Below are 15,238 nucleotides of genomic sequence, written 5' to 3' on the forward strand. Positions count from 1 at the left end.
CCCAAGACCACAACTTACAATCAAGCACCAAATCTATATCCTCATAAGAGGCAAAGAAGCAACAAAAAAAACATTGGCACACGACAATAGCTCAATCTTACGCACAACAAGAGGCCTCCAAGAATCCAACACTCATTTGTGAAGGTCAAACAATGAAGGCCAACTATTGTATAATTTACACACCAAACCCCTACACTAGTAGAATTCCTCATTTTCCACCATATCCTAGCCACAAACCATCACTAGCAAGGATTCGACGTAAGGGATGAGGTATTTTTTTTTCCTTCAAAGAGCCAGCAACAACAACTCCTACAACATTTGCAAAGCTCCAACTACCAACAACAAAAGCCTGACCGCATCCTTGAAAATGCAGCGAAGGTAATTGCAAGCACCAAAGGAGTGGTGCAACCAACCCCAATGTCTAATAGTTGTAGATGCACAATGCACATTTTAGCAGAGGTACACAAGTACAAAGGCACCCAAAACACTAAAGCTAGGGTCGAGATCATGAGAAGCCCACATCAAATAATATCATCACAAAAGGGCAACACCACACACAACAACCATAGCCTCACAACCACCCCACACCAAAGAACAACCACAAATCTCACCATGAATGACCATTGCAACAAGCAAGAAAGAGTTGTTTAAAGTGCCAATGCCAATGGATAGGAGTGTCTTTGGGAAAGTGTTGGGAGCACAACTACAAGGGTTGTTACTCCTGCAAATTTTAGAGTTACCCATGTAGGCAAGATGAGGCTAATATTCAATGAGATGCAATAAGTCATTGGGACATATAAGCTCTCTTTCTACTTCATTATAAAGGGAGTGGATGTATTTTCATAAACGAAGTGAAGCATGGTGCTACCAATTAATCATGGTCTCACTCCTATAGTGGTATTAGTCAATCAAGAGGCATAAGAATGAAGATTTCTTATCTCCAAAAAGGTTGCTATCCATTAGAGCATTGTTGTACATGTAATTGTAGTTGATTTCATTAAAAAGAGATGTGTAAGTGTAGTTAATTTCTTTATAAAGGGATGTGCAAGTGTAGTGAAAGTCCCTAGACATTTGATCAAGACTCAATGGTGGCATGATGGCACACCACATAAAAAATTAGCCTTGAAGATGGGCTACTCTCAAGTTTGTGACAAAGAATGTAAGAACATTTAGTTTCTTTAATTTTGAAAGCTTTTTGGGACCAAATCCACCATAGAGATGTATTTATAATTTATTGTGATTTAGATTTATTTGGATAGTAGATCATTAGCATCATGTCTTAAGTTGTTTATTTGTTATCAAAGCTAACCTTGTTGTCAAAGATTTCCTTGCTATAGAAGTCAGTAGTTGCTCACAAAATTAACAACTTTTATAGAAGTGAGCCTTTGCTATCAAACATTGCCTCCTTGATTAAGTCATGAAGTTGTTACAAAAGTCACAAAGATGTTGATAGAGATAGTATGATGTTGAAGTCATGGGTAGTCGTTGATAAAGTGAGCATACAGTTCTGAACTATTCAATGCTATTTGACTTAGACAAGGCCGATTGGTTGGCTTATCCATATGGCAATGACAAATGACAAAAATGTCAAATGTCGAGTGTTATAGGTGATTGTGCAATTATAGTCCTAGAAGAATGCATGTATGGTTGATAATGAATGTGAGTGATCTTTGTTGAATCCAATTAGGCTAGAAGGCAAAATTATGGGAATCCCAAGCTAGAATGCAGATTGTTATAGATAGTTTGGCAGATTTCAAGGTTGATGGATATTCCTAGATTGATTGCAAGTGGAAGAGAGATAAATGGCGAGAGTGGCAGTTACATGGAAGGTTTATTTCCTAGAGGGCAACCATTCAACACTCTTGAGGCTATCAAGCATTTCTATAAGTGTGAAGTGGTTGAGAGGAGCTTGGGGATGAGAAAAGAAGATGGACTGCTAGGGTGCCTATATTGGTGACCTATCAAAGATCATCAAAGGTCCCTCAAATCAAAGTTTCCCTCAATGTGTTAGTAAGAAGACTAAGTGTAGAGATGAATTGTGGTGTTGTTAGCTCATGCATGAATTGTTTGTCTAAGTCAATGCATCTTGCTAGTGTAAATGTCAAAGTTAGTTAGACTGATGGAGTTGAGCTATTGTTGCATGTTATTTAGTAGAGTGTCAAAGCTTGCAAACCTTGTGTGATAAAAATATTATTGGAGACCTAATTGATTGGAGAGTTGAGTGGATTGGTTGAGTTAGCCAGTGTTTCAAACATCTAGATTCATTGAAGAGTTGCATGTTGAGCTCGCAACATTGATGCAATGAATTATTCCAGACTATTGTAATGTGAACATCATATTAGGTGTGAGAAGATACACACTTATTATAATAAAAATAATACATTTTAGAAGAAAGATCTCACACAACACGAGATGTTTGTGGGCTAAGATGCCCTAATATCTTGTGTGAGATGTTTGTGGGCTAAGATGCCCTAATATCCAATATATGTAGAAATAGAATAAACCCTTGAGGTAGGATAACATTGTACAATACTCCTTATGGAAAAACCCACTCCATGCTATATCTCCAAGAGATCCCAAACACAATATCATACTCAACACAAATCCTTACAATGGCATTCACCTCCTATACATATACCATCTCCCAATAACATTATAATGAAGGCCTACTCATCACCTAATATAATTAATTACACAAGTTGTCCTCATGACCCACTATAACTAACTAAAAGGACCTATGCCACAAGCAAGCATCTTCATCCACCTAAATACATCATAATATCATATCACTCGATACATTGATGATTCCACGTCCTTTATGGGTCATTCTACTTTTGCTCGCATTTTAATTGACATTGACATCTCTATGCCTCTCCCTAGGGATGTGGTTCTTATGGTTGGGGATAGGCCATGGACTCAATCACTGGATTATGAGGGCCTCCCTTTTCATTATCATAGATGCTTCTCAATTGGTCACCTAGCTTTGGATTGTTCTCTTCTCTCACCGTAAAGGTGTTGCTACTTGGTGGAAAGACACTAGTGTTGATCATTGATTGTCATGGCTCCTAATTCTAATGACACTTCACATGTTGATGATGATGACTCTCAGGATGAGGTTGTGCCTCTTACTGCTTCTCTGGCCTTTGTTGCCCACCTAGATCCTACTGGTGTGGCTTCCTCAGGCCTTGAGGATTTTTCTCATATTGCTCATGTTGCAGCAACAATATGCTCTTGTTGAGTCTGCTCAAAGTGTTGTTCTACAGCTACAATCTGCTCCAGGTGCTAACAGACACTCTAAGGGGATTTCCCCACTTGTTTTGTCTTGCAATGATGTTCCTAATAATAGTATCATTTGGACTATTGTTTGTCATAAGCGTAAAGGTAAGTCCCCCTCCCCCAAAACTCTTTCGTGACGAGTTTTAGGTGGTTCTCCCCTCTCTTGAGGTGGGTTTTTCTTTTGTGTTGATTGGTTGGATACGCCTTTTAACAGTGATCTTTTGATCTATTGTTGTTGGCATGCTTGACTTGAGCTTGTATAGGATCAACACTCTTGTTTTGTTGCCTTTCTTTTATGCCACCTATGAGATGTTTGTATGCAGGGTCAGCACCTTTGTTTTACTACTTATCATAATAAAAAACAAATGTTTGAGATATTGTTCTCTACTCCACATAGCAAGGAAGATGCAAGTCATACTCGTCTTCAAGTAAATTTTATAGATGTCAGAAACTTGGTACAATATGTCGATCTTTTTAAGTTCATTTGACAATATATTCACATATAAGACTAAGGATTAGTGACATGAAAAGCTTAGCTTGCTCTTCTAGGAATTTTCTATCCATTTGAAGGTCTATCAAGTTAATTGTGTTGCATGTATGTTTTGCATGATGTCAAAATTTATATTTTGCATTTAAGATGTTCATGTTTTTATTCCCTTAATGCATATGCATAGGTAGCAATTAGAGCTAGTTAAATTCACATAGAAGCAGAACGAGGCATCTCACTTAAAATCCATGAGTTGATGTATTAGAGTGGGACACATCTTCTCCAAGTTTATGGATTGTCAAGAACAATATTATGTGTGACAATCACTCTAAAATGTTAGCATGTCTTGATAAGATGGAGCAAACAAGCAATTATAATCTTGAAGCAATGTGGACATTTTTTATCACTCAAAAATGTCTAAATATTCAACGAATTTTCAAAACTTCTTTATTGAATTGAATAATATCAATATCAAAGGTGCCACCAACAATTAACGTATATTTGTCCTTAAGTAGTGGTTTAGTAGATAAGTATAATGACAAAATTGCATGCTTCAACAATTTATGCCTTATGGTTCTGCCCTCAATTTAGTGAAAATTTCCCTACAATGTTTTTGATTCATTTACACATTTTATGGTCATCCTAGTGCTCACAACTAAATATTACAAATGTCCCAAGGGTTGAGAATTAGTCCTAGACCAGTCCTTTGCTAACTCTATAATGAGAGGTTACTTGCTTCCATGGGCACCAACATCCCCAACATAGGGGGACCCTTTTAGAAATCAAGAATACATTTTTTGTTAATCACGTGTCAAAAAACTTAGCATGGATTCATATATAATCATACTTTTCCCTTCAATTACTCACTATGCATCATTGTGAAAACGTAATATCTCCTCTCCACCATCAAAGTTGTAGCAACACCATCAAAGGAGGCAAAGGATTGAAGATCTAATGTCATGGAGTTCCTTTAAGTATCCAAGCTATGACATCCTTGTAGTTTTCCATCTCCCCTTTCATTTCAATATCCTATACCCTAATTCATTGTGAGACCCTTTAGGCATTCCCAAATCTACATGCACACACCATTATAATCCTAGCCCAATTTGAAACACTTGGTTTTCCTTGTATATCTCTTTGTGATCATTTCCCACGTCCCTTTGTCATCAATCTACACGTGCTAGTTTCATACATAGGCCATTTATCCAATAAGAATTCTTGTGGTTGTTGAAATACACCATCTAGGGGACTAAGGCAGTCTCCCAAACGACACATTCACTTTCCTTTCTCCCCTACACTCAAATTTGAATATCTAATAAACAACATTAAACATGAGTAGTTTGCAGGCAAAATTGGGGCCACGGATTGAAGATAGAAGGCCCCATAAGGTTTTAGAAGGCCAGGAACAAAGGTCACATGCACCCGTTAATACAACTACTATTCTCAAGAAGGTTAATTATGCCCATCAACGCAGCAAAAATTGCAGCCCAGATTTCACCTGCAAGCACTTTCAGACCTCCCCAATCCATTTCCAAGCTCAAGTCCAGCAGACATCATGTGCATAAGGTCATTTTTTATTTATTATTTTCATTCAATTTACATGTCTCAATTTCCTAGCTCATGTGCTAAATATTCATAGACTAGATCATCAGAGTAGTTTATTATGTATTTAATGCTTGTTATCTAATTAATTCTAATAGTTAGTACAAAAGAAAAAGCAGATATCTCCTAGGTTCACTAATACACTTGGAGGTTCATAAATTTACCTTTCATTTGATGACCTGACATTTCCTACACCTCCAGTTCTAATTTTCTGTGACAACTGGCAATAACAATTCTTTTTTCCTTACAAATAAAAACACCCTGCCCCTCCACCACCCCCCAAAAAAATGCAGTCACCATCTTGAACCCTATCCCTATAATCAAAATGCAAAAATGACAACCTATAGCCTAGTCTTTTTCTTCTTTCTCTAAATATAGTCTACAGACATTCATTCATTCTCCACAACCCTTCCCTTAGAATTCACAGCACTTGATTTTCGATTCATCCAGCTAAGATTCCTCAATTTGATTCCTCCATAAATTCCACTTAAACCTTGACAAGACCCATTTTCTTTGGCCCAAAACTTATCCTATCATCACTCCACGTTCTCCTCTATTTCCCCTCCTTACAACACCCACTCTAGTCTTCCCAACACTTCAGAAGACTTGCCCAACACCTGTTACAAGCACATTCCCTACCTATCACCCTTGGCTCTCTGTATCATATACGATTGATTCCCCCATGTCCCTCACCTCTATGCATGAACCATTATGGAGATGTCAGATGATTGTGCGCATCGTTTTACCAATTGTTAGAACATGCCCATCATGATCAGATGTTTTTCTTTGCCTCTGACGAAAATACAATAGGGTTTTATGTTGAACAGCAGAAGCCAAAAGCTGTCGGATAAACAAAATCTACCTCCTGCAAAAATACGACTTGACCCAGCAGATTTTGTAGTTTGTAGTTTTGCACAAAACGCAAGACTATAGAAAATATCCATACAACGAATTTGGACTTTCTCCAGAAGACATGTATGATGTCTGCAGCAAGATCTTTCTATTGCTGAAACTTTGTGCCAAATAGACAGTTATGTAGCTAGCAAGTCTTACATGGATGGTTGAAAATGATGTAAGAGGCGGAATCTGATTCTGCTGCAGAAAGTAGAATTGTCTACACACTCAGATATACCCTCTGATATGTTTTAGGCTGAATGGAGGAAACTAATAAAGACATGCCTCTTGAGGTTGGAATTCAACGAGAAATCTAGATGGAAATAATATCAAAGTAGATTCACAACAGTAGAACTGCAAGAGGCCTGATTGCAGGATATGATAGCAATTAATATAATTTAAGAAACTGCATAAAGTAAATTAAGGAAAAGCGGATATGGGCATTGAAGTGATATCTGCCACAACTGCTGATATGCACTCTTTGTTAAAGAGGAATAATAGTTTTACAATAATGAGGTTAAATGGATGTAAATTGCCTTGAATTGAGCATGCGTAGACACCTTGATTAGTCTCACTGACGTGCAGTTAGTTAACTGTAAAGGTTCATGGACACCTCATGCAGTTGAGCTAAAGCCAATTGCTGAACTGTACATGTCTATGGACACCTCAAGTCAGTCTAACATACATGCAATCAGCAAGGCTCTGCTGAAATGGACCAAGTGTGCATGTGAGATAATTACAATGATAATGGTATTCACAAGCAAGGTGATCACAGTAGGAGAATTATTCTCATCACGTCTCCCAACAATAACTAAAAAAGGTCATAACTACATTGAAGAAGTCTTCAAGCTACATATTAATTGACAACTCAAGTTCAAAGAGAATGCAACTAAGGGCTGGATCTTCACCAAGAACAATATAGATTGAAGTATTTCCATAATTGCTCATAGCCTCCTCAGCACATTCTTCAAGTTCCAATAATCAGTTTCTTTATAATTCTTCATGAAGCTGAACATATTTGAAAAACAAAGTTCTACAGGGATAAAGCCCTAGTGATCTGGATGATATCCCCAACATCCTAGAACTCCTAGGGAATTGGGAAATTGGAGAGACATACCCTTTTTCAAGATTGAACAGCCTGGTCTACTTGGTGCATAAAATTAAAAAGATAACAAATTCAGGAAAAAAATACTAAAAACCCTGAAAGGGCTGTCCTGAAAATTCAGGACCAGCAAACTTGGAGTTGATGCTGGAAAAACATGTTAATAGCCTGATTTCTCAAAAACAGTCAAAACTACTTGAATGATAGCAGTATTATGATAACAGAGGCAGATTTAGTAACAACAATAGCTGATACAGCTATAAAACAGTAATACAATGACTGTCAGTACATAAATGACAACGGCTTCAAACTAAAGAAATCAAAATCAGCATGAAACAGTGTATAAACTGAATATAATAGAAATCAAAACAATCAACAAGTAGGGTAGCGAAAACTTCTTGAAGGTATAGATGCCAACTAAGGCCAAAACATCCAGTAGTATGGATATCATACTTGGCCACCAAGAGACATCTCACAGAAGCTTGCACAAAGCATTCACATAATGTTTGTTAACCAACAGGAAATATAACTAATTATCAATATTCTAAATATCACCCAAATCCCAATAAACAATAACAAAATAGCCTATTAACACATTAACAGCACATTTACTATTGATACATATTTTTGTTACTTGGGACTCTTCTCTTTGTTATTCAAGACACTTCTCTGCATCAATCATGTAATAAGAACCAACAATTTGAATTATGCATTAGTACTGGCCTGTGTATGCAAACCTTGGAATAGATGAAGAACGAAGGAGCAGTATATTTCATAACCAGGAATATTTTACTGCACAAATAAGCCTGAAAAATAGAAAATAAACATAATCACACAAACTCTACCCGAAACTGACTTGTTGAAGATGAGAAGTAGAGTGAAAAATCCTCTGTATGTAGCACCTGTGGATTAGCGACACCTTCACCACTAAAGCACTACAGCTAGCCAGCTTATGGAGTTATTGCCTGGAATATACTTCTAAGAGAAAGGAATGTTTAAGCAAATAAAAACTCTCTTCTTCAAGGGATCCTTCCCTTCTACAATACAATTTCAAAGTGAAAGATAAAATATTCTGAGAATCGCTCAACAATGAGATGAAAATATTTCAAAGCTCGTCAACTTTTCCCAAGATACTGTAAGCGTATACATTATATAGCTGGAAAGAAGGATCCCCAATGTAAATACTTCCTGGAAAAATAATTGAACTCAAATTTGAGTATGTGCATTTGGGTTCTTAACCAATAGACCAAGGCAAGGTCTTCCAATAGCTTTTCATCACTTACAGTTACAATGTAACAAAAAACCTGCTTGTAATCAAGTAGGGTTACCCTGCCCTTCAAGGGCAGCAGTCTTTCGGGCAATGTAGAGTCTCAATATGGTAAGCCTGGCTGTTTCAAATGCAAAATACCCTAAGGCAGCAAAGCAAGAACTGTGCAGGACACGAGGACCCACTCCTCGTGTCAAACCTTTCCACCCTTCTTCAATCCATATCCTGTTGAAAGTGGGCAAAAAACCTTTATAAGTAGCAGATGACATGGCCAAATTTCCTCCTACTCCCTGAGTCATGAGCCTTGTCTTGACAACATCTAGAGGGGTAGTGAGGAGTGCAGATATAGCCCCAGCCAGTGCACCACACATTACACTCTCCATTGGCTGTAAGTTAGGTTTCTCACTTCTGCTCAGAACTGCAGCCTTCAGATACTCAAAAGATGAGAAACTAAGCACGCCTGCAGTTTTAAAAAATTTAGTTGCTATCATCTGGCAAGAAGCTAGAATTTGTCAGTTTTTCCCCAAAATGTCTTACATTTGGGTAAAAAAAAACATTTAATTTCTACAAACTAAGATTTCAATAGTAAAGAAATCATTTATTTACTGTTTATAATCTACATAAGTTAGGACCATAGCTCTTCTGCAAATTTCATATATAAAATTTGAAGACATTTGAAAGAGATCTTCAAATTATCAAAAATCTTAAGAACTTTTGAATTCACTAGTGGTAATACCCTCCAGAATTCCTAAACTGCCTAGCTTACCTGTAGGCAAATTCCTAAAGATTGTAGCAGAATATCCTGCATATAAGCCACCAATCCCATCACGTTCTATAGTTGCTAACAGAACTTGCCAAGAGCGGCCAGGTGCCCCAGCCTGCATCCATGAATCATTTAAGAAGCCCACTTTTTTATAAGTCTGGAAAACTCACAAATACTTTTCAATCTTGAATTCTTATTTCATACTGCCGATGATAATTAATAAGATATTTTTGCTGAAAGTCTTGATAATTTATTAATTTCTAAATAGAATTGAGGCAAATCCTCATCTTCGCCATGGGAAATGCTAATTCAAATAACAATCAAGAAAATATGGACTTGTGGGTACTTGCACTTGCAAGTCAGATAGAACATGCAAGTTACTCAATAACTTGTGAACCCAACTGTAAAACTTAGCAAATATTTATATGGCATTGGAACATGTCAGTTTGGCCAAAAAGACACCATTCTTCAATTTTCAATCTGTTTTTTCAAGCACTTGTATTTGCACATTAAGTTGCAGGTGTTTGGGAGTGAGGTGTGAGAAAGATCAACAACTTTGTCAGGTCTGATTCAGTTGCATTTGACAGGTATGTAACATTTTTCTATTTAAAAAAAAGGTGCATAATTGTAAGTATATAGTGCTAGGATTCAATTATGTACTATTTTATTATGATTTTGATTTAGTTTGTAACAGCTGCTAGGGTTTTGTTTGGTTTTTTTCTCTTTTTTTCATTATGCTAAGATTTCATTTCATTTTTCCAATAACAAAATGGCATCCACACATAGGAGAGGTGGTGGCAAGCCTAAGGACCCTGCTTGAAAACATGGGAGAGTATTGACAAGACACAGCCATGCCAAACCCATTAGCTTGAAAACCAGAAGGGCAACCTAATGGAGCCCAAAGGTGAAAACCAGCAAGGGTGCCAACAAGAGCACACATTTTCAAGTAGGACAGAACATGTTGAAGTCATTGCAAGCCAAGGAAACAACAGGGTGGTACCTACAGTCGCCCTGCAGCACCTACAAAGAGGTATATCATCAAAGAAACACGAAGAAGGATGCATCCCTATATGTATTCAAAAACATATATGTATCACATAGGAATAGAAGATCTGATGAGTGAGATATGTGAGTGGAATGTATGTGATATATCATATAAGAAAGGTGTGAATATATATTTAAAGACAGATAAGAGCATGTAATATTGAGAGATTGTAATTTGTAATTGATACATGAGAAGCTATTATATATGTGTTTATGAATTGATAGATATATACCATGTGATTATGAAGATCGTTGAGATCTATTATGTGTATATGGCATATGTATGATTGATTTATTTTATTTGAGATAAGTTGGAATCTACCGGCATGAATCTATAATCCACCGCACATGTTCTAATTCTTTTCCTTATCCATCACACTAGGGTAAATACAAAATTGACAAAGAAATAGCTCAGATCTCCAGTCTGCACATTATTTTCAACATTTGGTTTTGTTACTAGGACCCTATTAGTTGGCGGTAAGGAAAGGACCAAACACAGAGAGTTTCAAGGTAAGAAAATTTTCATGGAGATGTAATGATAGATAGAAAGAAAGCCATTTTTATGTTTTCTAGTAGCACACGCTAGGTGCTAATCCTTGGAGAGGGGTTGGGTACATATGGGTTGACAAATGGAATGGGGTGAATCCTAAAAATATGCAACCATTGAGGCTCGTCGAGATTGAGCCATGGAGGATGGATAAAAGAACCAATGTAATTTCAAATCAAAAAACACCCATGGAAAAAGGAGATGAGAGAAATTGATGAGGAGATTAAGATGGCAATTGAAATATATATGGAGGAAAGAAGGTTGAGACAAGTTCAAGAGAGATAAGAGAGTTATAATAAAAGAATAGAAAAGGCTAGGGAAGCCTCAATAGAGTACACTAGGAGGATTGCTACAGAGAGTTTGAAAGATTTGAAATTAGACAAACAAAAAGATGGAGTGACACTCAATAACAATGAAACACTAGAGTAGTCAATCACCCTTACTAGAAAAGCTTAAAAAAATCTAGCACGGTGGCAAAACAACTAAAGGAGTATGAAGAAACAATTGAGTTGGAGAGGGGAGGAAGGGCTTAAAAGTAGGAGTGCTCAACCAAGGCATAGAAGCAAGGGTGCTCTACTAGTTGATTTTCTAACTTGAGAAGTAAATTCTACTCCACATTTATATACATTGAAAGGCACCATTAATGAATGGTTTGAAGCAGAGATGCAAAACGCGGCGAGCCATTAGAAAACTCACGAGTAATCGCGAGACCTAATGGCGCGCAAATTACTCGCGGAAAAACTCAGCACGATTTTTTCATATAATCGCCGCGATTTTTTTGGCAAATACTTGCCGTTAATCGCCGAAACCCGCCCGAAAAACGCGGCACAAAACACGAGAAAAATGCGACTTAAGTCGCAAGCCAAAAAAAAACCTAAGTCTTTATTCCATTTCGTGCGACTCCGGAAGGCAAAAAACGCCACGCGATTTCCAGTAGGGTTTGCATTGCACGCGCAACCAGGTTTTTATTCATGATTTTTCTTAGATCTTTTTGCATTTGCAGCAAGATTCGAAATTGTATTTGTTTTTAATTTTTGTATGATTTGTATTTACTATTTTGTAAAAAACTATTGTGATTTTGTATTTGTCTTTTCATTTTTGTATTACAGTATTACACTTACTATTAATTTTAATTGATTGTATTGTTTTATTTTGAATTCACAGTCATTTTAAATTTTAATCGACTTTGTATTCATAGTCAATTAAAAATGACTATGTTTTAAAATTTTAAATGACTGTGAATACATAGTCAATTAAAATGACTGTGTAACACAATCATTTCAAAAGACTGATGACTGTGTAATACACAGTCATTTGAAATGACTGATGATTGTGTAATACACAGTCATTTCAAATGACTGATGACTGTGTAATACACAGTCATTTCAAATGATTGTGTAATACACAGTCATTTCAAATGATTGTGTATTAATGTACATTGTAATTAATGATTGTGTATTACACAGTCAATTGTGAAATGAGTGTGTAATACATAGTCATTTGAAATGACTGTCAACTATGTAATGTCAATGTGTATTAAAGTATTTCATTTAAATTTAAATTTGAAGTTAAAAACTTAAAAAAATACACAACCAATTAAAATTTTTAATTTTAGATAGTCATCTATTAATAGATGACTGTAAATAAAATACAGTTATACAGTCATTGTAATTTTTGGATGTTCGTGATTTTTTTTGTTAACAATGTTATTGATCTCTAAATGTTGTCTCTCTTTTGCTAGGTTCTTTTCCACATCTTTTTGAAAGAAAATGGATTCAGCTTCTACAGTTAAAGTTGGTGGCAAAAAGAGAGACCCTTGTTGGAAACATGGAAGACCAGGTCCAAAACGAGGAGATGTATTTTGCAACCATTGCAAAAAAAATTTAAAAGGTGGCATTAATAGGTTCAAATATCACCTTGCAAAAATTCAATGCCGAGATACCACAAGCTGTACGGAATGTACTGAAGAGGCTACGAGAGATGCAATAGCAACGCTTGAAGCATATGATCAAAGGAGGGCAACAAAAAAGAGAACAGCAGAGGCAATGGCAGCCCCAAGGGCAGATTTGAGTTCCATATGGTCACATACAAATGTGGGGACATCTAGTTCTTCCCTTGGGCCACGGATACGAGCAAAGGGAACTTTGGACAGCAACATGGAAAACTTCTTTATTCCACGTAACACTCCTGGTGCACAACCTGGATTGCTCGGCACTGCATGGAATAAAGAGGCTCACCAACAAGCCAAGGTGGCGTGTGCTAGATTTTTTATCTACAACAATATTCCGTTCAATGCTATTTCTAGTCCATCTTGGGACCAATTGGTCACCGCGTTGACTATGGCAGGTAAGGGGTTCAAGTCCCCAAGCCGTTACGAGGTAAGTGGACCGTTATTGCAGGATGAGGTCCAAAACACTCATGCATTAGTGGAAGAGCAAAGGACTATTTGGGAAAAGAATGGCTGCACCATTCTTTCTGATGGATGGACAAATGGTAGGAATAGGACACTCATCAACTTTCTAGTTGCTTCTGGGGGACAATTAGTATTTTTAAAATCAATTGATGCCTCCAATGAAGTGAAGAATGAGGAGACCTTGTGCAACATGTTGGATGAGGTGGTGATGGATGTGGGAGTGCAGAATGTCATCCAAGTTGTGACTGATAATGCAGCTGCATATGTGGCAGCCGACAGACTTCTAATGGCTAGACATCCGACATTATTTTGGAGCACTTGTGCTACCCATTGTCTTGACTTGCTCCTTGAGGACATAGGGAAACTAAGTTGGGTAAAGAAAGTGGTTGAAGATGGAAGGAATATCACCAAATACATCTACAATCACACATGGGTCCTGAATCTTATGAGAGAGCACACTGAAGGTAAGGATCTTGTGCGATCAAGGGTCACACGCTTTGCTACCAATTTCCTCACCTTGCAAAGCATACTTGCTACATTGCCCAACCTGAAGCGGATGTTCATGAGTGAAAGATTGGGGAGTCCTTATGCTACAAAGCCTGAAGCAGAGAAGGTTGTGATTGCCAAGATAGTGGAGGAGATCATCAATGTAAGTTTTGAAACTTTAATTGATGATTTATTATTTAATTTTCTAATATTTCAATCTGCTGATTTTGTTAGATTTTTTATATCTAGGTGTCGGAACCGTTGGTGAGGGTGCTACGAATGGTGGATGGGGATCATAACTCCATGGGGTATCTATACGAGGCCATGGATAAGGCCAAAGAGGCGATTCAACACTTGTATGGATCAAACAAGACCAAGTATGAACCCATATGGCGCATAATTGATCGGAGGTGGAACCATTAACTCCACCAACATATTCATGCTGCTGCCTACTTCTTGAATCCCAAGTTTTTTTACTCTCCGAGTTTCAGAGCAGATGCAGAGGTTAGAATTGGCCTTGACACATGCATTCGGAGATTAGTTGATGATGAGATCCTTTGAGACCTGATACTTGATGAGTTGCAGAGCTATACGAAGGCCTTAGGGGAATTGTTTTCTTCACCTAATTGCAAACGTAGGAGAGCCACCTTACGACCAAGTAAAAAAAAACATATGTTTAATTTTTACCATTTATTTCTCTCTTTAAGATTATTGAAATTTTTACAAGTTATAAATGACATTTTGTATCCTTGCAGATTTGTGGTGGGAAGATTATGGTGCCATAACACCTAATCTTCAAAAGCTTGCCATCCACATATTATCACAGCCTTGTAGTGCTTCTGGTTGTGAGCGCAACTGGAGTGTTTTTTAGAACATCCACACAAAAGCGCAATAGGTTGACTCAACAACGCTTGAATGATCTTGTCTATGTGCGGTACAACATTCGATTACATGAGAAGAAGGTGCTAGGACAAGATTCACATGAATCACTTGACTTGGATGACATTGATCCATATGCAGCAGAATGGGTTGCTTCTCCTGATGATGTTGATAATGATTTGGATCCATTCCTTACTAATGAGCAGCTGAGTGAGTTGGAGAGGGCAGGAGAGGAATGGGATGCGGAAGTGGCAGCACGTGAGGAGGAGGAGCAGGAGGTTGATCATGCAACAGAGGCACCTATTAGTGTTGAGGATGTTGCCACTACTTCAGCACCACCCACCCAGCGGCCACAATCTGTTTTGAGCTGTAGTCGTAGACGCAATTTATGATTTCTTATTTTCATTGATACCAAACTTTGAACTTGATATGTAATCAGAATTTCAGAGGTTCTTGTTTTGTGGTCTATGACTCTATG

General features: G+C 37.4%; 1 protein-coding gene across 1 annotated transcript in view; it reads right to left on the bottom strand.

Annotated features, from left to right (window-relative positions):
- Nucleotides 1–8,108: 8,108 nt before the first annotated feature.
- Nucleotides 8,109–15,238, bottom strand: part of LOC131034958 (protein MITOFERRINLIKE 1, chloroplastic) — a 29,017-nt gene continuing 21,887 nt past the window's right edge. Inside the window, exons 2-3 of the mRNA XM_057966575.2 lie at nucleotides 9,395–9,506; nucleotides 8,109–9,088 (exon numbers count right to left, since the gene is read on the bottom strand). Coding sequence (XP_057822558.2) covers nucleotides 8,676–9,088; nucleotides 9,395–9,506 — 525 coding nt within the window. The 3' untranslated portion in view covers nucleotides 8,109–8,675. The remainder of the gene's footprint in view (nucleotides 9,089–9,394; nucleotides 9,507–15,238) is intronic.

Source organism: Cryptomeria japonica, chromosome 8 (genome assembly GCF_030272615.1).
Source record: "Cryptomeria japonica chromosome 8, Sugi_1.0, whole genome shotgun sequence".
NCBI lineage: Eukaryota > Viridiplantae > Streptophyta > Pinopsida > Cupressales > Cupressaceae > Cryptomeria > Cryptomeria japonica.